Here is a 27,358-nt window from a genome sequence, read left to right as displayed (position 1 = left end):
AAATAGGGAGTCAATTTTACTGACGTCAAATAAATAATTTCCAATTTTTATTCGAAATCTTCTGCACTTTTTTTCATTCTTCAAGGTATTCTGGAGGAAGGCAGAGACTCCAGAAAAAAAGAAAAAAACTGAACAAAAAAAATGCCAATAAACGAGCTACCCGATTCAATATTATTACAAATCTTTAAAAAATGCGATTCCAAGACTGGATTATGGAAAGCAAGAAGCGTCTGCAAGCGTTGGTATGTGATCCTTGCTGACAGTGAGCTCTGGCAGACCTGTGATTTATCACAATTCAACTTGAATGATGCGTGTATTTTACAGACCATCTTAAACTACATGCCCGTCAAACGTTTCAAATCCATCAAAATCAAACAAAACACGATTGAACGAAACATCCTTAAATCACTCTTAAAACACGCTCGAAGTCTCAATTCATTAACATTACGTCATTGTCGGATAACAACACGTGATAATAGCTCGTCCAATCATATACGAGATATCCGATCACATGATGCCCAAGCAACCAATCAGATTTTAGAAATACCGTGTGATTTGAAGCACATTGACTTGAGAAAGACAACAGGAGATACTGAGTTATTGGTAGATTTGATCACCAAATATGGCGCACAAATTAAAACTTTTGGTAAGTTTTTTACCTCGACTAAATTTTCATTAATTTTCTTTTCTATGCCAAAGTGAAGCTCTTGGATACAATTTCTCAAACTCAAATTTCAAGATAGAGAGAAGACAGAGCTTTTATGAACTTTTAAAGATATACTACAGTGCATTCTGACAGTCAAATGAGGATCACCTCAGTTTTCGTCTGAGCTTGGCAAAAGGGATTGGCAAGTTCAAAAACATCTCAAACCATAAAACTCTACCCAGTCGATCCGTTTCAGAGCAATTCTCCATAACTCGAACTTTTAGAATTCAAATCTCTCCTTAAGCAGAGTAAGTTTTCTGGACCAAGTCTTTAACTGGAATCTCCATACCTTGAACAACGCTTCGTTCTTTATACATGTTCGAGTTATGGAAGCTCCCGTTGTATCTCTGGCGAAAGAAAACATTTTTGCTATCATTTTCCCTATAGGTGTTACATACAACTTATCAAAATATTTCGAAAACGATCGATCACTATTCGACTTTCTACCTAACATTCATGCATTGGATTTGACTGAAGGATTATGGGTCAATGATGAAGTCATCAGGGAAATCGCAAAATCGTGTCCTTCGTTGAGATACGTAGGTCTATCAAAATGTCAAAATATTAGAGGAGCTAGCATGGAGTTCCTTATGAGACGGTGCACGAATATTCAGACGCTACTCTTAAGCCGGACAGGCGTCCGAAATGAAGAATTGCAGAGAGTGAGATGGGAGAACCTTCCTTTGACTGAACTTGATATATCAAATTGTTATTATTTGGATGATACAGCGCTCCATAGAATAATCAAGACTTTGGCACCACAGCTGACGTATTTGAAATGCATAATGACGAATGAGTTATTGAAAGAGTTAACCGATTCGCGTCATCATTTTCCACTTAAAAGTTTCGAGTTACGACGAAGACAAGACTTAGACATGAATCTAGTGACACAATTTCTTCAAAAATGTAATCAACTGGAGGCGCTAGACACTAGCCTAATTCCTATCGAATATGAAACATTTGAGAACATTCTACCATTTTTACCGAAATTGAAATGGTTCAATTTTACCGGTAACGAAGACATGCTACGAACTGAAGACCTTTTACCGCTCATCGAAAAACATTGCAAATATATTGAAGAAATTGGTATAAATTTCTATTATTCGCCTTGTAAGGTGGAAAGACTTTTATTGAAAGTCAAGATGACGTCACTGAAAAGATTGAATCTTCTAGGATCCAAAATATACGATCTTAATAATCGGACAGAAGATACGAAACTCGGACATGGTGTTGTTTTGACGTGTGATAAAGAGTACAGTCTACCTTCACCGAGGCTAGATACGTTTGATTCAGAGATAGTACAGAATTAACTGATAATTTGACTGATAGTATATAACAGTTATGATAATAGATTACCGGATAGTGAAAACAAAGATTTTTGTAATTTATTTTTCAGTTCATTTAAACCCATTCATATAGAAAACCTGTTGAATTCTGACAAGACAAGACAAGCAAGGAAAACACATAATTTTTCTTGGTATAATATTAGTTCAGCGTTTCCTAATCCACGCATTTGTAAAAAGAACAAGGACTGGTTGAAAAAGACCAAAAATAAAGCTTCTTTGAAACAAAAAAGAAAATACAATCATTTAAACAGAAAATACCTTCTTGATTTGATACTAGTCAATTTCTTTCCTAACTCTTTAAAAAATCAAAAGTTGTGTAAAAAAACTCTATTATAAAAACAATAGATTTCTCAATTTTCAAAATAAAAATTTGACGAATTAAAACTCAACTGCTGCTTAATACAAAACCTAAAAATCTGACATTTCTGACTGAAAAATAATATCAGGGGCAATTTATGTCAAACAACCAGAATGATTATATTTATGGTGTCTCGGCACTGTTTACAAAAATTTTGGTGATTCCATTTGTACTCAAGGTGTATGACCCCGGGGGGGGGGGGGCACTGGGTTTGCGGACTGACGGTATGTGCGGGCCAAAAATTGGCTTTTAAAATTGCACCCTTACAGTGCAGCAAAAATCAGTGAAAATCATACCCTTAGAGTGCATTTTCCCCAAAATTTTCTATCCTTTTCGTGCAAAAAATGGTCAAAATTCTAGCATTTTTGGTCAAAATATCTAGATTTTTCAAAAATTTTCTGAAATTTCTACCCTTACAGCGCAGGCCGCAAAAAACCCACCCTTACAGTGCATTTCGGATGCCTTGAAAAATACACCCTTAGTGCCCGCACATACCCGTCAGTCATTTTGCTTGGCTGCCCCCCCCCCGGGTGTATGACGAATAAATACGCTTAATAAAGTGCATCGTAAGAGGATCACAATTCGATTCCACCATGGATATCTTATATAAAACACTAGATAGAGCTACTCTAAATTTCCATAGCAACCGCAGGTTAAACAAATAATCCGCCATCTTTTCTGAAAGTAATCCACAGTGTGTAGACCACAATAGAAACGATGGTCTTCCTTGTTGAAGTTGACACAGCAATGACTTCAAAATTTCAAGGATCTCGCAAGCTAAATTGTGAAGTCACTTCGTTCAAGATGGCGAATTATTTTGCTTCATCTAGGGACGGAGTAGCTCTACCTAGTATTTCATTTAAGTGATTCCCACTCATTAAAATTATCGTAAACATTTCCCAAATCTCTTTTTCCTGATACTAATCAATTGTAATCCACAAACTCAATAAGTCATTTTATAAGTATGGCACAGCATTTTCGTATTTTGTACACTCCCGACTCAAAGTCTTTTCGCGATTTTAAACAATCCAGCAAAATGAAAATCAATAGACAAAGTCTAATTCCATTTGATAAACTTATGCAATAACAATATACCAATCGAATTTCCAAAAGAGTCGTTGAAACGAAAACTATAAGGGAGGATACCTGAACGAACTTCAAACCGAATGATTGGATGATGGAAAGATCACTTATTCCTAGATTTCCTGCTCTTCGATTTCTTTGTTTTTGTTATGGATGGTGAAGATGCTAAAAAATTGAAAAAGGGAATCGTCAAAAACAATTTACTTCTAAAAGTCTTGAACCTTTCATTCAGTCTAAAGACACTAGAAAAAAACTATCTTATATCTTATATTATAAGACCTCTAATTTACTAAGCTTTGAAAAATCTGAAAGAGTCTAATAAAGTAACTTGATTTATATTACAGGCGTAAAACTAAATACAGTTGACTCCCACTAATTCGAACTTATTTATTCGAATTACAGGAGAGCAGATTTGAATTATAGAAAGTATTTTAAGAGGGTTTCTCCTGAAGGGGACTGGGAATAAGTTCGAATTATAGAAAGATCCGAATAATAGAAGTTCGAATAAGCGAGCTGGCACACAATGTTGTTTTAACGTTTATCCAACGTTCAAAACGTCTATAAAACGTTATATGAATGTTGAAACAATGTTGCGTGCAGGCTGGGATAATCGAGAGTCTACTGTATCAGGTAGGATTTAGAGATGAAATTATTTGTTTTTCAAAATTGAATTGAATGTTACATACTCAGAGAAGGTGGTGGTCCACTCATGGTATCAGAACCTGTTGATACGTTCGATTCTTGTTCCCATGACAACCTGTAACAAAAAAAATGGTTCATTCACTGCTTGTACTGTACTCGATCAGTAAATCTAACTTCAAATTATATCAAATTCATAACATCAATTATAGAGTATAATACTTTATACAAGTATTTAGAAGTTTAAGATTTCCTTCTAATCTGATTGGTTTGTTACCGTCAAAAGTTTTAAAATACCGAGTTTATGTATTCGAGATAAAACGAAGGAGAAGGTATAAGGCAAAGTTGACATGTAGCCAAAATCAACGCCCACTTCCGCCAAAAAACTGTCCTCTGTTTAGGTGAACAAAAGGTCAAATAGAGCCGTACATCAATTATCGACTTTGTTTTGCGTCGACTTCACTCACCGTCGTCCTCGATATCCACCGATACAGGCCCGGCAAAAGCGGGGAGACTGGGGAGATTTCAGCCTCCCCACTTTTGAGCAAATGAGATTTTTTCTCAAATTCCTAGCAAGCTTCATCTCATTGTGAGCTTTCAGCCTCCTCACTTTTACGGTTGTCCCGCCGGGCCTGAATTTGCTAATACGGCAGATCAGACTACTCACGGTGTGAATTCTCTGAGAAGACTTCCTCCATCAATTTCCTCATATCCATCAACATCTAAAAAGGAAAATAAGAAAGTTTTAAAGAAATAACCTTAGTTTAAAAGTGAATTTTTTAAGAAATCGTTACACAAAGTTTAAGTTAACTTTACCGTGGATTGCTACAAATCATAATTTATATTAACTATAATTTAAATTATTAGGTCAGCAGTAGGTCGGTAGCAGGAGGAAAACTAAAATTAAAAACAGAGATATGTAATAGCGTAGCTGGATAACGCACATTTAAAAAAGCCTCGTTCTATCTCTGTACCCTGACATTAAAATTTGATAAGAAATTATAAAATTTGGATTTCCTCTTAGCCAATGAGTCTGCTGTTGCATTTATCCTTCATGATTAAAAACTTTTAATTATCAAGAGGGTCTGTAAAACATTGGTGAATGACAATTTAAAAAAATGAAAAACATTGTTTTCGTTAGTAAAGTTATAAGAAATTTCTTCTGTAAGATTATAAATAGAAATTTTCATTTGAAATACCGCGCTACTTACACCGCGGGTAGCCTAGAAATCTAAGCTAGTTTGATTCAGTCACTTGGATAAATCTGATGGTTAAGTTGTGACTGAATAACTAGCTTAGGGACAGTAAACTCGGTAGCTTATCAACTGACAACAACGACAATTCAAATTTCGCGGCGAGGGATAACGTAAACTCACATAATTTGTCGTTGACTTAATTCGTTTCATATCAAAAATATGAAATCACACCACACACAGAACATAATATCAAAACATTATTTAGAATTTTTTGGACCTACCCCGGTGGGGTAGAGGTCCTATAAATTAACCGATGTCCGTCCGTTCGTTCGTCTGTTCGTCTGTTCGTCCGTCCGTCTGTTACCAGCTTCTCTCAGGATTGGCTCATTAGTTTTTTTTGATTTTTGGCACCATGATGCAAAATGGTAATGCCCAAAATGTGACGGAGCCCGATTTTCGAAAAAAAATTATTTCCGGCCGAAAATGCCGGAAATATGCCGGAAATCGCCATTTTTGCAGATTTTCATCGGACTTTTTCCTTATATTTCGTTGTTTTTTCACACAAAAACATTATTAATAGCAATGCCCACCATGAAGCATGGTTCAATCGTCAATAGAACTGAGTTTTGAAGCCGGAACTTTCTAAAAATCGCCGGTGCAGCCCATTTTCGCCGGAAAAACGGTATTTCCTGATTTTCTCGAGCTGTACTTTATATTTTTTTATGAAATTTTGCACACTGATGCAAAATGATAATACCTAAAATGTGACGGAGCCCGATTTTGGAAAAAAAAATTTTCCGGCCGAAAATGCCGGAAATATGCCGGAAAAACTGTTTTTTTGGTATTTTCTCGAGATTTTATCATTAGTTTTTGCTGATTTTTTGCCCAAAGATGCGTATTAACAATGCCCAAATCATTGTCGAGTCCGATTTTTGAGAAAAAGATTTTTCCGCCCGAAAATGCCGGAAATATGCCGGAAATCGCCGTTTTTGCAGATTTGAATTGGGCTTTTTCCATACATTTCTTTGTTTTTTCACTTAAAAAAATTATTGATAACAATGCCACCATCAAGCATGATTCAATTGTCAATAAAACTTTTGCAATTCTGCAACCGGAACTTTCTATTTCTTTTTTCCCTAAACCCCTCCCCCCCCCCATCAACAATCAATGATGACATTTAATGCATTTTCGCTAAGCGCTATATTTTCTTAATGATTGTTTTTCTCCTTATTGCTATTTAAGTTTCATCATCAGGTAGGTCCATTCAGCATGTTGCTTGTTTATTTTGTCTTTTTTTCTATCTTCTGATTGGCTCTTATTGTAAGATTAGATAAACAAACTCTCCGTCTTACAGTTTACGCGCTCCTTTTGTAAAATATAAAATGAAATTCTATTGTAAAGTGTGCCGATGGAGAGTGAAGGAAAAATTTGTTCATTTTTTTCAAAAAGTTATGTTTTATGGAAAAGTCAACAAGAGACAAATTCGTTTCTTGAGTGATAATTTTGTGATTTGACATAAAAGTATTTTGTATGATTTTTACAAAGCTCATCTTAAAAATAACCTTCAACAAAATACTGTAAATAAAAATTACTTTAGACTAGCAGGCTAAAATACCGTATACAAAACAATGTATGTAATCAATCCCCCCCAAAAAAAAAAAAAAATTTTCTTGAGTCTTGAATTCGTATAGCTGTCACTGAAAATAAGCACCGACAGTTTTATGTTCTTCGAAAACGAAAGATGTCATTGTCTGTAAAATCGAGCATAAAGTCTCAAATTCATAAAACAACAAGAAACCACAACCAGTCAAAAACCAAGAACTGTCTATCATGAGGCCCCCCCAGCGGACCCAAATTTCACGCATTCACGCAAAAATTTTTCGCAATTCACGCATTCACGCAAGTTTTTCTCGAAATTCACGCAAACCCAATTTTTTGGGAAATCGGGGAAATTTTCGGAAAAAATCGGGGAAAATGTCAAAAATAGAGGTCTTGCACATTTCGCTAAGTTACGTAATTTACGTAATTTCCGCCATTATGGAGTAAAACGTTCGATTTGCATAAAAAAGTATGACAAGGCTGTACTCGAGATATTATTCGACCGGATCTGGTCATGCACTTGAGAAAAACTTAACTCAGTAATGATTTTTTCCTGTAGACCTGACTATAAAACACCGTGTTGTTGGTAGCGTCATAAGAAGCCCCCAAATAGAAAGCGTTACGTAATTTTTCAACTTTAATTACATGCCATCACGCAAAATATTTGATTCTTCTAACTTGTCAAGATCGTTTGGAAAAGGTGAAGCTTCTGCAGTTAACGTATCGCGATAGTAAGTGAAAAGATATGCGCCGCAGTCGAATTTTTGTACATAAAATAGCTTAAACATTATCAAAAATAGGTCAAACAAACTCGAGGATGACACCATGATGCTTAGCTCAGGGGTAAGGAGGCGCAACCATGGTTTACGCAGAGAGGAAATTTTTGCATTTTTGTCACTCGCGTTTGGCTAAAAATGCTCTCTTTAACACCATTGAAAAAGAATGTAGTCTAAATTCGTTAGAGGCAAGGTACAATCGCTTGATAGCTTGTAAAATAAGGTAAAAGAATGAACATTTGTTGCGAGCAAAGCGATCAAAATAATTTAAAAAGAAAGGTTTTAATCAGGGCTCGCAAATTAATTTCCTAACGTGGAGGGGCCAAAAACATAGTGACTAAGGAGGCGCAACCATGTTTTGCGCCGACAGGAGAAAATTTCTATTTTAACCCTCTGATGTGCTTAAATACGACTCCATTTCAGACTAATTTTGCCAAGAAATCAGGTTAAACGAAAGTCTACATCATGGGTAAAAATTTCTTTGAAATAAGTTTCTTTTAATTTGCAAAAACGTGGTGAAGTCATGGCCGCCTCCTTCCCCCCAGTGGCTCTAGCCCTGGCTGGCCCTGGCCCTGGCCCTGGATCACTCATCATGCATAACCATGGTTTTATCTTAAACAAACACTTTCAAGGGGGCAAATTAGAGTTATTTAAGATTCGAGGGCCAATACATGTTTGGCCCGAGCGAAAAAATCTGGAAATTTAAGGTGTCTAGATTGCTAGAAAGCACCTGGCATCCCTTGAATTTGGGATAGGTGCGCACCTTGGGGTTTTCTACAAACTGTGAAAAGGAAAAATTTACGCGTTCACGCAAAAAACAGGGCAGATTCACGCATCCACGCAATAGAAATATGGATTTTCACGTTCACGCAAGTTTTCTCAATTCACGCATTCACGCAATTTTTTTTCGATTTTCACGCATTCACGCAACCAAAAAAGCCCATTCACGCATTCACGCAAACCGCTGGGGGGGCCCCTATCATCTATCCATTACAGTATGATACAATATCATGTCATGCAATCCAATCAGAATACAGAACTACAGCATAGGATCTGTACAAGTACTCTCTCTTATATATTGCCACATACGATAGTCAATGTTCAATCACAAATCTTTACTTTATTATTTGCCATTCTGGAAACAAGCAACTTTTGCTGTCTTTACGACGAATAGCATTCTTTTTTCTTCATCAGTTCAATTCTTCCCAAAAACAAGAGAAGCACTATCAGGTCGGGATCAGGTCTTGAAAACTTTTTCTGATACAGTATTCCAAATATCCATCATAATATAATCGAAGAAAGATCTTGCATTCAATGAGTCCCATCCTCTTCTATAGGCTACCTCTTCTACTCGTTTTCTGATAAAATAATTATAAACTTCTACCATAGTATAAGAAAGCCGCGGCTGGAATGAGTACAGCTGAATTTCTGTTGTTCTATCTATGTCGTAAGAACGAATTTTTTTATGGTTCGGTGACAATTTCTATTGTCAATTTAATTTGACTTTTAACAAACTACCTCGTTAGACGTAATTTTGCTCATAAACGTAAATCTCTTGATAATTCAAGCATTCATAACATCAAAGTAAAAGAAAAGACTCTTGGTTTAAAAGTACTAGAACATCAGAATGTCAGTGCTTTAAGAACTTGAAGAAAATTGAGTGCCTTGAAATGCCTTCCTGATTATTCTGAAAAATTATCACTGGTATTAATAAATAAATATTCAAGCTGCATTCTGTAAAAATTCCATTCCAAAAACAACAGTATTGAGGTGACAGCAAGCATTCAAAGTTTAACATTTGGAAAATAGTTCTTTTAATAAAATGTGTGTTATTTGGTCCTAAATTTATAAAAATTTATTTGGAACTTATAAAAATATACTTCAAATAAGGTAATAAGAGAGGGTAGTGGGAAAAATTTGAGACTTGAAAAGTAGTTGTTCTTCAATTGAATATTATAAACACTTTTAAGGTTAAGGATTTTGTTGCCTTCGACTTAGTTCTTATAAACCACGGAGACACAGATAGAACATCCATTTACGACAAAAACAATAGCGTCATCATTCCAGCCGCGGCTTTCTTATACTATGCTTCTACTGCTCACGAAAACTCCCGATTTTTTACCACGCGACCCACTCTGACCAATCAGAAGCTCACCGAATCCTGCGTTCATATTATGAACGCGCCCTTTCCCTAAGCCAGTATTCCAAGGCAAACTTAAAATCCGTAAATATAAAAAATGTAATAAGTATAATAAAAACGCTATATTGCCATAAGCCGTGTGTCCTAGCCTAGACGATGCTATCGTCCGTATAATATATAATTATGATATAACATAATTTGTATATTATAAAACGTAATATGTTTCGCGGCGGATAGAGTCTGTGTTTACGGACGATATCAATTTGGCGCTTTTCTTGATTTTATCTTTGCCCTTACCGACCTTGGAGAAGGGTCGGTGATTTTTGCGAAAAATCCCTGTAGATTTATAGACGAACTTGGTAGAGAAAACCAAAACAACACAAATCGAAGGGAAGGATGCAAGTATGGAGTGAACTTTATCCAAAGAATGGTTGTTTTCTTTGGTGAAGAAGAATGTTATTGTAGGATAATTTGAAGGCTGAAAACCTTACTTAAATGCATTTGCTGTTTTTTTAGCTTTTTTGACAATATTAGTTAGAAAGGGATTGTTTTCCTCAAGGCCCACAAACAAATTCTAACTTTGATATTTTGGAAATTTTATTCAACTTGATGCCTGACACCTGAAGCTTGAAGTAGCATCTAAAGGTAAAGGTTTACATTCACTGGATTTTGTAGTTTCTTTTATGGTAGCAGGATAATCAGTGTCAGTTGAGACTGAAATATTGACTTTTTCCCCGGGGTACTTAGGCAAAAATAGGTGCTGGGTATGTGCGGACGGTAAGGGTCGGGTTTTTCACCTTTCAAAGTCTCTCTAAGGGTTACAAAAATCAGGAAATTTCAAAGTAGTCTCTCTAAGGGTGGGAAAAATCACGATTTTTAGAAAACAAATTTGATTTTGAGAGAAAAAATTACAAAAAAGTCTCACTAAGGGTAGGAAATTTTTGAAAATCAGAGACAATTTTTCGAAAAAGTCTCTCTAAGGGTCACTTTTTCACTAAAATTTGGTCTCTCTAAGGGTCGGTTTTCGGAGGTCCCGTCCGCACATACCCCTCATTCACCAACCCTAGTACCCCCCCCCCCGGGACTTTTTCACAGTTCTGTCAAGTATGATTTTGTGCACGTCAAAAATCTTCAATCTCTGTAAAGTTTCTTCTAAGAAAGAAGGCCTAAATTTTAATAGATTTTACTTCCTGTTTATTTTTTTGTTGGGCTTGATTGAGTTTGATGTTTAGCTATCTTTTTATATTTTTTGATAGTCAATTTTTCAGCTTGGCACTTGAGTGAAAGTAGTGGTACCAGCACATATTTTAAATATCATGGTTATCTGGTGATTTCAACCAATGCATTTCTACAAAATTCAACCAACACCTTTCACGATATCAGACCGACACCCTTCACTGTGTCTAAACAAGACTTTCTGCGACATCTAAACAACACTTTCCACGATAACTGATCAACACTTTCCATTATGACTGAAGAAATAACCCTCCACGATATCTGACCAACACTTTCCACAACATCTGAACAACGACACTTTCTATGATACAAGAGCAGTACTGTACTCAAGCATCTTCAAACATCTGAACAAAAAGTTTCTTTTTGACTATATTTTTAGCAAGCAGCTGGCTCATTCAAAAAATGCTTTTCTAAGCCTCAGGTCTATTGGAAATTTGAACCATAAATTTTTTTAGGACACATTTCTACGATGTTAGAAAAAATTTTATCGAAAAGAATCTTTTTTTCACTTCAAATTTCCACATTCTTCTGGAGAAATGTAAAATTATCTGCTGCCCAATCAGACTATACACAGAATGCAAGTTATAAAAATTTCTCCTGACTGTAGGTGAAAAGCTGCAATTTTTTAATAAATTTACGGGGAAATATCAGCTAATCACCATGTCATTATTGAAAGATTAATAGTTTTCATCGCCAATTCATCTAAAAGGTCAAGGTAATTTTTTTTATTTGTTTCTATGATAAACCGTGAAGTCTGGTAACTTGCATAGCCATCAAATGACTGACCAATCAAAGCAGCCAAATTTCAAAACAAATGAACTACGCAGATCCGCTCGCAGCTCTTCTCTGCCATTTTTTATTTTAACTTTGTATTTCAATGACCATCCAGGTCACTCATCCAGGCTAATGCATGTTAGCCTCCACTGATGCAAGTTACCCGATCTCACGGTAGTTTACAAATTTCATCCAAAATTTTACAACCATATACTGATATATATCCTGCAAAAACACAAATTTTGTTTAAAGAATTTTGTAAAAAACTAAAAATTTATCATAATTCCTGAACCAATGATCAAAATTACTTTAGATTTGAAATATAGGGTCACTGTGATGATTGAAATATATTTGTAAAAAAAAATTCCCCAAAAAGTCTGTGGTTCAAATTTTCAATTTTAGACCTGAGGCCGAGAAGGCGTTTTTGACTGAACCGGATGCTTTGCAAAAAATACCTAGTCACAATAAAACCACGTTTTAAATTTCTTTACTCAAATATCCTTTTAAATCATTAAAGTGACAAGCCCATAAAATCCCACGTAAAAATGAATTGATTTGTATTCAAAATTTAAAAAAAGATTACCAAAAATATGAAAGAATTTTCATATATATTGATTTTGGCATGACAAATCTGCCCTTGAAAAATTCCTTTAAATTTTTTTTAAAGTTATAAATTTTGCATGGTATATGGATTGTGTTTAAGATTCTTTCTTTATACTTTCTTCATAAAAAATCAAAATTATGATGATTGTAAATAATGCCTTTTATATAATGCCCATATTGAATACAGAAGGGCAAAATAGCAACTATTACTAACATAGCAGTCCATAAGAAGATAAATAAACAAAAGTCTTTTCTTAATGGCCATCTTGCTAGGAATGGTTGCTTCTTTGTCCGCAATTCAAGTTGGTGTCAACATTATATTGGAAAGGTTTTGTTTCATATATACACCTTTCTAAAAATAAAAAGTTTTAGCACCTACTTGTAAAATTTTTCACTATTTTGAAACTACCAAGATTATTTTGAAACTTTTATATTTTCAATAGCTATCGAAATTATATCAGTATATGACAACTGGCAATTCGACGACAATTCAGAGTGAAATTTTACGTTTTCATCTTGAATTATTAATTGCGGCTTTGCGTGCAATGATTTATATTGAATTTTTCCTGTGTTGGACTTCGTTTTGGTAGACTTTAAGGTGGGAACAATTTGATTTGTTGTTTTACAGGCACGTCCACGACCGAACCTAAAATTTACCTAAAGCTTGCGGTCTGTAAAAAAACAACAAATTATATTGGTCTCGCCTAAACTATATATGTAGACAAAAAATCAAAACCAACAATTATTATGCCTTTTATGAAAATTAAAAAAAATTGACAAAGAAAAAAATAATGCATTAATTTGTAAAAAAGCTGTTTGTGATATTTGAAAGATGTCACTCTTCATAAAATTTTCCTAAAGCAATCAGACAAAACATACCACATACACTGGAGATAAACCTGGAAGATACAAGTTTGCATTACGAAAAGATCAGTCTTTCAAAATAAAAACAAAAAAGAAAATGCTTTACCTCTTCTTCTCTTTATGAAAAAAATATTGCTTGAATCTGAGTTCTGCTTGTTAAAAGTAAATTCAAAACAAACCATTTACATAAAACACCTTGTTGCAAAGAAGTTACAAACTAAAGTACTAACTAATATGAGGCTAAGAGACTAAAATGCTAAAGAATTGCATAAAACACTTCCACGCATATAGATCAACTTTCTGTCGATATGTTTTGGAATAATTTTCCAGTCGGGTCCATCTGTATTAGCAGCAAGAATTGGTGGCGGCAATTACCGGCCAGACCCGACTGTTTGTTTACATTTGTTCGAACCGGGCCGGCCGATCACACCGCTAACCAAAATCCAAAATTTCCGCTTTTCTACCGAATTGATATAGTCTAAGACAACGGCCACTCCCGTAAAAAAATTCCCCTCTTCACGTTTGTTCCTTTTTTAGATGAAACTTGTCTTAGACTATAGCATAGTCTAGTCCTAGCCTTGTGAATACGGGCTTAGTTAACTAGGCTACACCGCGGGGTGCCTCACTTAACTGATATTTTCAGATAGCGAGTCGGTATGTCTAATAATGGAAAAAATTTCAAGTCAATTGAAACAATGCTTGGCAAAATATTTACATCCGAAATTTTTAAAGAGGAGTCATGAAAGCTTCTCAAATTCATAACACACGCTGATAAAATTAGATTTCATTTACAAGGAAGCTTTAGGGGTATCTTCTGCAAATATTATTTTGATGAAAAGTGGGAACATCATCGCAAAAAATGTGCAGACGCACCGCATGAATACTTTGTCTGCTTCCATTTTTCTTATAAAAACAGAACACTCAAGGGGACAGAGATGGATTTCTATTATGAACAGTTTACAATAGAAAAGACAAAGAAGCAATCCGCTAAGGAATTCTTGTCATTCATCCAGCTTCGCTATTACATATCTTTGTTAAAAGGAATCAAATCTAAAATGAACTAAAGTGGCATCCTTACCAACATGGATGTCATCTTGATCAAGTGATGAGCTTAACTGGTTTATCCTGATAAATAAAAATACTGATGTCATTATTTTCATCATGTTATGATTCAAACCCCCCTGGACATAATTTTGAGCTGCTCTAGAGAATTTATTTTGCACAGATGATTTCTTAAAGCTTTGAGATCGAATCGAATATCCATTTTGTTTATTGTTACTCAGGGACCAACCATGTTTCAAAAGATACATACAGTTGACGCTCTCTAAATCGACATTCTACTATTCCATGCACTATATTATAAGTCCCCGTCAACAAGAAATGAACTCTCTTAAACGACACTACACTCCACGAATGGTAGAGGGTAAACGACCATGTTATTACTCGTTAATTATTATGGATAAATCAAAATTCAGCCACTCCTACAATTTACTTATTTTGTTCACATATTTTTTTTCAGTCTTCCTTTTTATTTTTGTCACTTTAATAGAAGTTCGAATGACAACCAATCAAAATATTCGAATTGTACAACCATGAAATCGATTCGATTTTGAAAAAAGTCGCAAGATTTTTTTTTCGAAGATTTTTTTTTTTCTCTTTTCGTGGGGTGATTACAGCAGGGCTATTTCGGATTAATAACCCCGCTCCTCCCTTACATTTCTAAGCTAAATGTAATCAGCTATATAATTAGCTCCCTTATTCAAGGAAAATTTAATTCCCCTTGAAAATAAAGAGCGTCAACTGCATATCCGATCATTTGTTTATTGTTAAAATAAAAATTCTTCAATCGAAGTCTTACCCCTCTCCTCTCATAGCAGGTGGCCATGGAACTTCATCAATATCACCCAGAAGTAATTCACGAACAGTCTTCCGTTGTTCGTCCGTATGCTGCACACATTTGCCCGTTCTGTGAGGTAAAAGACAAACGAATTTCAAAAAGATATGTCACGAGAATTAATTACATGACCAAAATCTAAGAACAAACCAAAGACAGCTTATATTTCAGTAATGGCTAAGATAAGGTTTTTCCAGGGGCTCATAGTTCGAATCCCCACTCCTTCCAGTATTCCGTTTAGTTCATCGATAGCCGAGCCTTCTGACAGTGGACCCCATAAAAATAATCGAAAGACTGTCTAAAAGTCATATTATACTTTAATAATGTTGAATTCAAACTTCTGTTTTACGCCAAAAAGTTAATAAAGTATCAGGAACACATTAGACTTAAGCCTGTAAATCACGAAAAAATAAGAATGTCGACCGAGCCAACACTCACAAGTCTTTAGCGTGTATCTTTGACACTAGTTTATTCGATTTTAGACCCATAAAAATAAAAACTAGCAAAAATCGCCTTAAACTCCATATATGATATTCTCTCATAGCGTGCGTACGAACTATATTTTTTTCAATCATATCAAAATTCAATTCAAAACAAAATGAATGAAAAGAGAAATTTACGAACAGTTAAAAGAAGCGTACCTCGTACACATTTTACCAGTATGCTCCGATATTGCTCCACATGTCTGTCAATTTGAAATAGAACAAAGTTTAAGATCTAATGCAATAAGTAACAGAAAGTATATGAACACGAAATGAAGAAAACATAAGTCTAATCTATGGCTAGAGATTAAGAAAATTGTCTCTAACCTATTTCTCTCAAACTTATAAAAGAACTTTACCTGGGTCAGCAGTGCGACTTTTTCCTCTGTAAAATGAAGAGAAAACGAGATGGTTTTTCAAAATTCTACTTGCCAATCTTATGTTACCACTAGAGTGGGGTACCCAGTTGGCGCGAGTTTATTCACGTCGGCAGTGTAATTTTTTCTCTATAACTAAAAGATACTCCTTTAAGACTCTGAACCTCTTTTTCTCTGAAACGCCATAGATTTTGTCCCATTAGTGCCCGAAGTGAAATTCACGTCAACTGGGTTACAAGCCAACTGGGTTCCGCATTCTATTTATAGAAACATGAGTGATCAAATAAAGTTTAGCAGTAGAACAAGTGTTTAGATTGTTACCTTGCGATAGAGCCTCTAAAGCTTGAAGTGTCGGCCCAGCCTGTAATAGAAATAATCAAGTCTTAAAAAAAATAGAATGAGAAAAGTGCGGTTGGCTATAGAAATCACTCATGCTATCCAGACAAAGTCAGATACACGTTTTTTTATAAGAACAAATATATAAGAACAAGTTAAGAACATTTTAAGGCGTTGGGGACTCTAAAATATCCAATTCCTTAGGAAAATGGACCAAAATGCTCAAAAAATGGTGAAAATAAGAACATTTTAAGAACATCTTTAGGCTTAAAACTAAAAAAGTTAAGAACATCCGAAGGCTTAAAATTTTTTGGATGTTCTTATAAAAAAGCGTGTACTAGTTTGAACGGGTAATCATATCGTTTTTGATTCCCCCCATAAGATCCTTAAAAAGCACTTCTAATTTTTTGACCCGATTATTTATACGAGAAAAACATTCTTTCCATCGACTATTATATTGTTTTCGTGGGAAATAGTCCAGGAAAAAACGGCCAAAATCCCACCTTGGATGGGACTTTGTGAACCATGGTTTTTTAGCTTCCTATATACCTCTAGTTTACATTTTTTGATGGTTTTCAGGCTGAATAGGTGATAAAAGGTTCGTACCAGGCTTTTAATGGGGGGAGGGGGGTCTCTATCAATTTTGTACTAAAGATTTGCTAGTGGGGTAGGGCAGCACTTTAACGGCTGTACGGCTGATATCAGCCGAAATACTTGCATTATGATTATGAAACTTTGCACACATCAAGCAAATATGTTCAAAACAAGTGATACTTTTATGGACCTACCTGGTTATGCATTTATCACATATATAATTGATATCTACATAAGCGTGACCATTAAACAATCATTCAGAACACAAATAGTGACGATCTATTAAAACTAGTCGTTTGTTTCTTATAAAAAAACGTTTAGAAACCAAAATTTCATGCTCTTGAAATATTCTTTCATATTCAAGACTTCGAGAGCAAAAAAATATATTAAACGTTTTTTGAGCTGAAAAATTCTTTTTTTACAAAAATCTTTTTGAGCCATCTTTTACCTACTTTCATGCAAAAAGTCAGAAAAAAAACAATGATTCAATATTTCACAAAGTCCAAAAAACCCTATTTTTAGCCGTTTTTTAGCTGAAATTTACCCCCAATTTTTTTTTTCGAAAATCGGGCTCCGTCACATTCGAGGGTTTATAGTTATGCATCTTTGTTCAAAAAATCATAAAGAATGAAAGAGCCAATCTCGAGAAATACCTAAGTAATTGATAATGTGCTTATAAAAGAATATCGAATTTGGCCAGTTTTTCTATAAAAACACGCCAAGCAACCAAAATTTCATGTCTAAACACACATATGTTTTAAAAGTAAGCCCTCCTGAGCAAAAAAAACATCTATCTCATAAAAAAATTGAGTAATTTGACTAAGAACATTGATGTATGCTTATTAAAAGTGATTCTTATAGATAAACATGCGTTTTTTGAGCCAACAAAATTTTTTTGCAACAATCTGCTTAAGTCATCTTTTACCTACGATGGTACCCTACTTTCATGCAGAAAATCAGAAAAAATTAACGACCTAATTTTTCACAAAGTCCAAAAAACCGGTTTTTTAGCCGTTTTTGGCCCAAATTTGCCCAAAAATTTTTTTTTTGAAAATCGGGCTCCGTCACATTCGAGGCTTTATAGTTATGCATCTTTGTGCAAAAAATCAGAAAAAACTAATGAGCCAATCACGAGGAAAGCTAATAACGAACGAACGAACGAACGAACGAACGAACGAACGAACGAACGAACGAACGAACGAACGAACGAACGAACGAACGAACGAACGAACGAACGAACGAACGAACGAACGAACGAACGAACGAACGAACGAACGAACGAACGAACGAACGAACGAACGAACGAACGAACGAACGAACGAACGAACGAACGAACGAACGAACGAACGAACGAACGAACGAACGAACGAACGAACGAACGAACGAACGAACGAACGAACGAACGAACGAACGAACGAACGAACGAACGAACGAACGAACGAACGAACGAACGAACGAACGAACGAACGAACGAACGAACGAACGAACGAACGAACGAACGAACGAACGAACGAACGAACGAACGAACGAACGAACGAACGAACGAACGAACGAACGAACGACCGGGGTAGGTCCAAAAATTAAACTAAGAATTTTCAAAATGTAACGTCTCACTTTTGAAAATAGTTGAATTTTAAGCCAAACTAAACACAAACTACCTTTGGCGCACAAACTTTCGCGAGGTTGAAAAATCGGATAAAAACAATTTTCATTGAGTTTAGAAAGGCGTTAAAGGCTAAAAATTTGCAAATTTGCTGAAAATTTTATATTTATTTCGATTTCGAAGTTTTATAGATTTTCAGATGTTTTAAGAATTTTTCATGAGCGAATTACCTTGTTAAGAATTTTCATAGACATTAAACTTCGCGGGAAAAGCCAAAGTTTGTACGCACAAGGTAACTTACTTTTGTATTGCTTGAGATTTCACCACTACCAGTTGAACAAGGCGTGCCAGGTCTCGAAGTATTCCCATTTGTCACTAAGCTTGATAAACCCAATGTACCGTCACCTGTCATGCAAACGTAGAAAAAACGTACTTCAATGTTACTTTTAAATATTGACAATTGACAATTTAGTAAATAATTTTCCAATCAATTGGGCTTTCCCAGAAATAGTCTGTGCCCCAACAGTTGAGGATATCGGATATTAACGATTTTTGTTCAAAATTGGATATCCAGGGGGTTAAATATCTACAAGGGAGCGGATATCCAGGGGTTAAAGTGTCTTTTCAAGTTAAAAAAAATACGATATCCAGGGGGTTCGATACTTTAAAAAAACTAATATCCTCAACAGTGGGGGTATTTTTTTTCTGGAAAAGCCCATTCTAACGCGAAAAGGAGAACCAATAGAACCAGAATCAATTCGACACTAGAATTGATAATTGTATCCAAAAAAGTTGCATGAAAGAGAAAAAAAGCAAATGACGGCGATGATAGCGATGACGGGCAAAAAGTAAAGGAACAAATTGTAGTTTGCACAAGCTGATATTATCCCGTAAAATACCGTATTATCATATAACACTCATATTATTGTATAACACGGATTATAAACTACTCTATTACTCTAGTCTATGTTGACAGGAAAGTATTATACATCTTACACGCCAACAAAGGTTTTTTTCCGTACCTTTCCTCCCTTTGGATCTCTTTGGAGAATTCAGCAGCTTGAAAGAAGAACGATAAGAATGAATATTTAGAATTCTACCCAAGTGCAGAAGCACGAAACTTTAAGTCATGCATACTTTTATTGAAAGTAAACTATATCAATTTTATTTGACTCTGGTATCTTGTTGGTTATCATCGAGCACTATTCAGTTTGATTCAATGATTTGATTGAATTCTACCTAAATATAGTTAAATATAGCATTGGAGAAATCCTTCTCAATTGAGATTTATCTAATTACACTTTGCCAGTTGTTAAAAATGGCAATCTCTTTACAAATGAGATTTTCGGGTAAAAATCCTGATAAAAATATACCTTCTCTTTATTGTTTCTCTTGCGTGCTAAAAAATCAAAATGTTTCAAAATTTAAGTTCCTACTCAGTCCCCGTCTAGGTGAAACCTTTGGAATGGAATTATTAATACTATTTGAATCTCTCGATAATTTGAACGAATATTTCACGCATACAAGTAAAAAGTCTTGCTACGAAGTGAATTTTCAACCTTTCCCGAGCAAGAAAATAGGTGAAGCCTTAAAATTTGCCCCGCATTTCGCATAGCAGATTGAATCTAGCACTTTGTTTTATGCAGGAAATAAGTGGCTTCAAATCCTACATAAGAGATTGAACTTAAGCATTCGGCTATACCTTCAAACTATTTGGATTAGAAACCTTAATGGAGTTCTTAAAGTGTTTTTATTTCAGCACTGTTAGTATTTCTGTTTAATTCCTTACGATATTGCATGTTCTCAGGTATGGAAAGTCTGAAAATGTTCTTGGAATGATCTTGATTGTTTCGCCTCATACAAAAAACGTGTACTCAAACGATTACCGTGTACTCAAACGATTACACGTTTTTTGATAAGAACAGACTAAAACTAAGAACATAAGACTTCGATAGCCAAAATAATAGGAACAAGTTACGAATATTTTAGGCCTTTGCGGACTCCAAAACACCTGATTTCTTATGATAATAAACAAAAATAGCGATAAAATGGCGAAAATAACAACATTTTAAAGACTTTTTTAGGCTTAAAACTCAAATAGTTAAGAACATCCGAAAGCTTCAAAAATTTTGGATGTTCTTATAAAAATACGTGTAAATTAGATTCACTAACTTTTCTTTTCGTATTCGAACCAATCGTAATCAACGTCATTATCGTCATTATATTCCCCATCAACTGGACCCTGCCCACGGAGTCGCTTGCTGGCTATCCGGCTACTATTTCGGCCCATTCCCATACATTTCTCGAGGTGTGGTGCGAACCGATTTGCAGCTAACGTTCGTGAACAGTTTGGACATATACAGTCTTGTTGCTTCTTGACTGGTACTTGACCGAATACATCGACTCCAGGCTGGTTCACGATTTCTAGAATAACAATATGATTTATCAGTTTTTCATCATTTAGTAGGGGGAATTTTGTTCGATTTTTTGGAATCGCTCGACTGTTTTGTTAGAAGCACTTGTTATACATTTTTGGAAAGCTAAGGGGTAGGGGAATCGAAATTACTATGTTTCCAATTTTTTTTCGGACACTTTGGTGTGATTTTCGGACAAATATGACGGTCTCAGGCAAATATCATAGGGTTAAAAATTAATGAAAATTTTAGCTCGAGAAAACGGAGACCTGTTGTATATTTTTGGAAAGCTCTCAAAAAATTAAGATTAGAGATATATTGCAAGTATAGGTGATTTCTGTACCTAACTCGAGATATTAACCCTTGAAAACCGTGTTTTTCAGCCAGAAACAGCTATTTTGTCCAGTTTTTGCGCTTTTTGAAGCTCAATATCTCGAGTTAGGTACTGAAATCACCTATACTTGCAATATATCTCTAATCCTAATTTTTTGAGAGCTTTCCAAAAATATACAACAGGTCTCCGTTTTTTCGTGCTAAAATTTTCATTTATTTTTAACCCTATGATTTTTGCCTGAGACCGTCATATTTGTCCGAAAATCACACCAAAGTGTCCGAAAAAAAATTGGAAACATAGTAATTTCGATTCCCCTACCCCTTAGCTTTCCAAAAATGTATAACAAGTGCTTCTAACAAAACAGTCATGCGATTTTACAAAATGCTCTCTACTAATTTGAGAGGTTCATCTAAAGATTTAAGGTATATTTTTTCGACGCAAATTTTGAGGGTGATTTTGATATTATATTATTGCTCCGGCCTAGGAGCCTTTAATTCTCTCTTCCGACAACAACAACAGTCTAGACATTTTTTTTTGTTTATCTAATCCGATGATCTATTCCGATTTAATGAAAACGGATTATGTGGATTCTGATAATATTGTGATTTGATTGGCCGAAAATATTTAGAAAAAGATGGCTGCCGAAAGTGGGCTAGCTGACTGTGTAGCGAATAATGGGCAAATCTCAGTGAAACATTGATCATTTGCATCATTATTCATGATGTTTTGGACATGATTTATGAGAAGTTTGATGCATACTGGTTCTCTAACAATGTGAAAAGACTTTGGAGAAATTTTGGCCATGAATCGTCAGCTGGTCGAGTGCTCAAATCTTGCATATAACTATGGCTAACATCTCTTCTAGACGCACAAAACCATAAAACTCTGTAACTTGACAATGAAACTTTCAAACACACAGCCATTTGAATTCAAAAGAGAATACTAAAATTACAACATTACAGTGTAAATTTGAAAACGATCTGAGTAGTTTTTGTGGTGTTATGTGTATGGCTGTTTTGGACTTTGTTATTGTCGTATTCATCACCAAATTGGCTGGCGACCGTTCCTTTTAATTTTTCAAACCCGACACAGATTTTTTACAAACATATCACTATGAGAATTCAATAAAGGATACTAAAACACAATTCCTGTGTAAATTTGAACAAGATTGGAGAAATTTTCACAGTGTTATGGCTGAAAATGATCGTATTTGGACTTTGTCGTAATTTCATCGCACGACTGGCGACCGTTCCTTTTGATTTTTCAAACCCGACACAGATTCTTTTCAAACCAACACTGTAGGAATTCAATAAAGGATACTAAAATATAATTCCTGTGTAAATTTGAACAAGATTGGAGAAATTTTCACAGTGTTATGGCTGAAAATGATCGTTTTTGGACTTTGTCGTAATTTCATCGCACGACTGGCGACCGTCCCTTTTGATTTTTCAAACCCGACACAGATTCTTTTCAAACCAGCACTGTAGGAATCCAATAAAGGATACTAAAACACAATTCCTGTATAAATTTGAACAAGATCGGAGAAATTTTCAGTGTTATAACTGACAATGATATTTTTGGACTTTGTCGTAATTTTATTGGCTGGGGCGACCGTTCCTTTTGAAGATTTTTCAAACCTGAAACAGGTTTTTTTCAAACATACCACTATTACATACACACTATTGTATCATTTTATTTGGTTTATCCTACTCTCCTCCAAGTATTATCCCAACAGAATAATGCTTAGCTAAAAGCCGTGGCCTCTAATTTAGGCTATTATTCTCCCGGAAATTTTCTCCGGACAATCAAATCAACGGCGCATCATGGCTTATCTATTGGCAAGTTTAGAAAAGCATAAATCTATAACTATAAGAACTTGGAAATATTGACTTTTAAATGTTTATCTCCTTTAGCTCCAATTTTGAACTTTTTAGTCGAGGATGAGTGGGCGGGGGTTTGGGTTGGTTCTTTTAGGCAGAAATTGCATGTGTAATCACTTAGAAGAGCTAAACTTCCAGCTGATTTATTTATTCATTAAGATTATTTCTCATACTCGCTCTACAATAAAATTATTACTTTGCTTTCTGATTAGTAATTTGTGGGCAACGTTCTAACACAACTAACTCAACAAACTCATCCTTCACATCTTTTAATCTCTTAAGGTATGTGTACACCTTTTTTCCGATTTTTTGTCAAAAAAAATTTTTTCAGTCAAACCGGAAGAAAAGTTACTGGATTTCATTTTGGTAAAATCGCGATCTTAAAATCTTTTTTTGATCCACAGTTATAACCATTTAAATTTCAAAACAAAGTTCGTCTTATGATGGATTATTTATTCAAATAATTGTCTCTTTCGGAAACAACAAAGACAAAAGAGATAATTCAGCTGATGTTTATTCTCACCTCTATTGAATAGTAATTTTTTTGACACATTTCACTGATTACTCAAATAAACAGCAATCATCTCATTAAAAATTTCAAATTGATGTAGAAAAAAACGAAATTTTACCACACCATACTACTTTTAACGAAGTTAAAGTCACCCATCATTCTTTTTTTATGAGATTCCCAAAAGATCAAACTTAAAAAGTGTCTTAGGATTTTATTTCTAACCGAGTTGTTTTTCCTCAATTTACAGATAACTGAAAAAGTCACATTTAAATTTACTTTTTTATCGATATTTTTACAGAATTTAGGATTTAAAGAGTTAGAGTCAATTCCAAAAAAAATCCCAAGACACTTTTTTAGTTCGATCTATTGGAAACATAGTATCGAAATTATTTTTTCAAAATTCAAAAGCTATGGGTGACTTTAACTTCTTCGAAGTAGTTAAGGTTAAAATTCTTAAAATTTTAATTATATCCTGCCCAGTTTTTTAAATTCAGCTGAAACTTTTACCATTAGAAAGAGAATATTATTGGCTTTCAGAAAATATATACTTTTGATGTATAAAAATTTGTTGTTCTAAAGATATGATCAATTAAAGAGAATGTGTCAAGAAAGGTGAACACATACCTTAAGCCGGGCTTCCAGCGCAGCTGGTTTATTCTTTTTTCTACAGGCTTTAATAATGATGCTGAATCTTCAAGGGAACAAGTGGGGTACCATCGATGGGGGTATAGTAGATGTTAAGTTCCAAGAGTCGTTGGAAAGGTAACTGGAAAGTGGACTATGAATTTACAAACCGTATTCTTTTTGTGATTCATCATCATCGTCTTCCAGCAATTGCCAACATCCCAATCGGATGGAGCGGTGGATATCAAAGCATATTCCCAATGTACATACATCTATCAATTCATTCATCAACTGTACCAATGTATCCTGAAATTAGTGGGTAGATTAAATCACTAGCCTTTATGTACCCTGGACAAAGCTATAACCGCCATGCTACCTTTGATCGATGCTACCATAAGGGTACCACTACTCGATCCGATGTGGGTCAATTTATAATGATTCAATGCATAGTGTCCTACAGGGTCTCTCCCCCCCCCCCCCAAGCCTAGAATGAAAATTTTCCATTCCCCTCCCCCTCATTTTTCCCCACCCTGCCTCCAAAAATTTCTCTGCCCCCCCCCCTCAAGCATAAAAAGAAGTAATTTGATGAATTTAACGCTTATTGTTTTCCCTAAGGTAGTTCAAGAATAAATGGAAAGGATGGTTGTTTTTAAACCGTAATATCGCTGGTTGAAATAAATGAAAGAAAAACTAAGCATATGCTATATCATCTCAAAAAACCAGATGTTTTTCAATTTTGAATTGATTTTGGTGAGTTCCCCCTCCCCCCATGCCTAGAATGAAAATTTTCCATCCCCCCTCGTTTTCCCCCACCCTGGCTTCAAAAAAAATTCTTTCCAACCTATACGTCCTTTTGACTTCAAAACCCATTCCCCCCTCTGAATCCAGGGGGAGGACACCAGGGGGGGGCAGTGTACTAGAAGGCGGCATGTATGTGTACTAGAAGGTATTTTTCAAAACTTGACACCCACCCACCCCTGAAGTACACCATACTACATGGAAAAATCCCATAACCACCCTATACCCCCTATTTACTACCGGGTAGTGCCTGGAAAAAAACTAAAACCACCCCATACCCCCCCCCCATTTACTACTGGGTACTACCTGGAAAAAATCGGAAAATCGGGTAAACATTTTTACAAAAATCAGGAAATCGGGGAAACTTTTCCAAAAATCGGAAAAACAGGAGAATTTTTCTCAAAAATCCAAAAACTTTTCAAAAATTGCGTGAGACCATGTGGAAATGCTTGAGTCTCACATCCCATGCGTGAGAGTTGGCACCTCTGATGTTTGAATGTTCGAATGTTTACATTGACTCGATAACCCTTCATTTCAGTGGGATCTGGTAGGATTTCAATTCATTCCAAGAAGTTTGGAAGAATGATCTTGGACAAACTTGGCTTGATCAATTTATAATAGAACATCTTTACATTTCTATTTTAGCAGATAATTTCTGAACCTTTTTGTTTCCATATTGTTAACATCGATTTTGGACCCAACACCCCTATTTTGGTACACAGGTAGTAAAAACCAAAATCAATTATAGTACACAGGTAGTACATGAAAAAATTTTTTCTCAAACACCCACCCACCCCAGGATACATGCCACCTTCTGGTACACTGACCCCCCCCTGAGGACACTATGATTTAATTCAATGAAATTTGCCGTTTAAAAATTCGTTCACCAACATTGAGTAGTGCTACCATTCATTGTACCATCTTCAAAAAACTTCGATCAAAAATTTTGCTTGGTCGGATTCGAGAAACTTTTTCCAGGGTTTATACAGGCCAGTGGATTAAACTTATAATTTTTTTAGCCTTTTAACTTCGAAAGATGCAGAATGTTCAAAACGGAACCAAAATACCAACTTTGAAGTCATAAATTCAACACAAACAAAAAATAACAAAAGTCTCTGAAGATTGGGAGGAAAATGAGCGTAGAAAAGGATGTTAAAGATCTCTAAAATACTTCAGTGGAGCCTGGAATCATAACCTTCGAATTAGAAAAAAGAAGAGTGAATACAATATTACCCTTTTAAAAAGCCCAATGTACCTCCAATCTTGGTCGAAATATATTGAGATTTTAGTGTATTTTAACGTTATTCAGGATTTAGAGTTCGGGTGAGAATTGCTCTTTTAGTGCTTTCACTTCCATTTCATTGAATATTTCAATTTTGAAGGGGTTCGGTGCTTTATATCCTGAGGTCCTAAGTCAAGTCTCATGTTAAAACTCAAAACTAAAATTCTACTTTCCAACTGTAGTTTAACGCGCTTAAAAATCATTTGTGTTGTTTAAAATTTCGCAGGGAAATCCCCTTCGTCTCATATATTTTGACCAAGATTGTAGCTGTGAATTTTAAACATGTTTTTGAAAGAGAAACCTTAATGCAGCAACTTACATTTTCATCGTCGACATTGATTTCTTTCATTTCAAGACATCGTATACCAATTTGTTTCGGTTGGTGATATCAGGTGTGTGCTGCTGTTATTCAATTGAAATGTAATTTTAATAGAAGTTTCTTTATGGGTTGTTCTAGACGAAAAAATAATATATAAACATTGAATAAGGTTGAAAGAAGCGAGTCAACGTTCTCACACAAAAAAGACATATCAGTCAAGGAATAATGAGTTTCTATTGAATTGCCAACTAGATAGTTTGAAAAAATCTGTTTGGTCCCATAAGCTGCCATTACACTATGAATTGTTTATGGTAACACCGATTTAGAAAAAAAGCAATAATCAATTATAAAATGATTTTGGGCATACATTAAACTATACAAATCAGCATTGGGCTTTTCCAGAAAAAATTGCCTATGGGGGAAAGAGGATATAAAACTATTTGGAAATTTACCCCCCTAAAAATAAAACTTCATAAAATTTTGAACAAATACTAGAATATTTTAATAACTTGTCTGTACAAAGTACCGTAACTTGGTCTAATGTCGACATCCCTCTTCTAATCCCAACATCCTTCTTAGAAAGGTCTTTG

The 27,358-nt window shown here is 35.0% G+C and overlaps 2 protein-coding genes across 2 annotated transcripts; one reads left to right on the top strand and one right to left on the bottom strand.

Moving 5' to 3' along the window:
• The first annotated feature begins 61 nt into the window (after window positions 1–61).
• On the top strand, window positions 62–2,061 carry LOC136819459 (F-box/LRR-repeat protein 2-like). Its single transcript, XM_067075685.1, has 2 exons — window positions 62–646; window positions 1,094–2,061. The coding sequence occupies exons 1-2, from the start codon at window positions 142–144 to the stop codon at window positions 2,014–2,016; spliced, it is 1,428 nt and encodes a 475-aa protein (XP_066931786.1). The 5' UTR covers window positions 62–141; the 3' UTR covers window positions 2,017–2,061.
• Window positions 2,062–3,587: 1,526 nt separating this feature from the next.
• Window positions 3,588–26,904, bottom strand: LOC136819449 (ataxin-7-like protein 3). Its single transcript, XM_067075675.1, has 14 exons — window positions 26,769–26,904; window positions 24,540–24,675; window positions 20,779–21,030; window positions 19,980–20,005; window positions 19,629–19,665; window positions 18,908–19,011; window positions 16,395–16,434; window positions 16,056–16,081; window positions 15,856–15,899; window positions 15,179–15,286; window positions 14,399–14,445; window positions 4,800–4,854; window positions 4,180–4,250; window positions 3,588–3,658 (listed from the first exon to the last, which is right to left on the bottom strand). The coding sequence occupies exons 1-14, from the start codon at window positions 26,796–26,798 to the stop codon at window positions 3,597–3,599; spliced, it is 1,038 nt and encodes a 345-aa protein (XP_066931776.1). The 5' UTR covers window positions 26,799–26,904; the 3' UTR covers window positions 3,588–3,596.
• Between the last annotated feature and the right edge of the window lie 454 nt (window positions 26,905–27,358).

Source organism: Clytia hemisphaerica, unplaced genomic scaffold (genome assembly GCF_902728285.1).
Source record: "Clytia hemisphaerica strain Z4C2 unplaced genomic scaffold, Clytia hemisphaerica genome assembly, whole genome shotgun sequence".
NCBI lineage: Eukaryota > Metazoa > Cnidaria > Hydrozoa > Leptothecata > Clytiidae > Clytia > Clytia hemisphaerica.
Note: the sequence above shows the minus strand (reverse complement) of the source record. Positions and strands in the feature narration are given on the sequence as shown.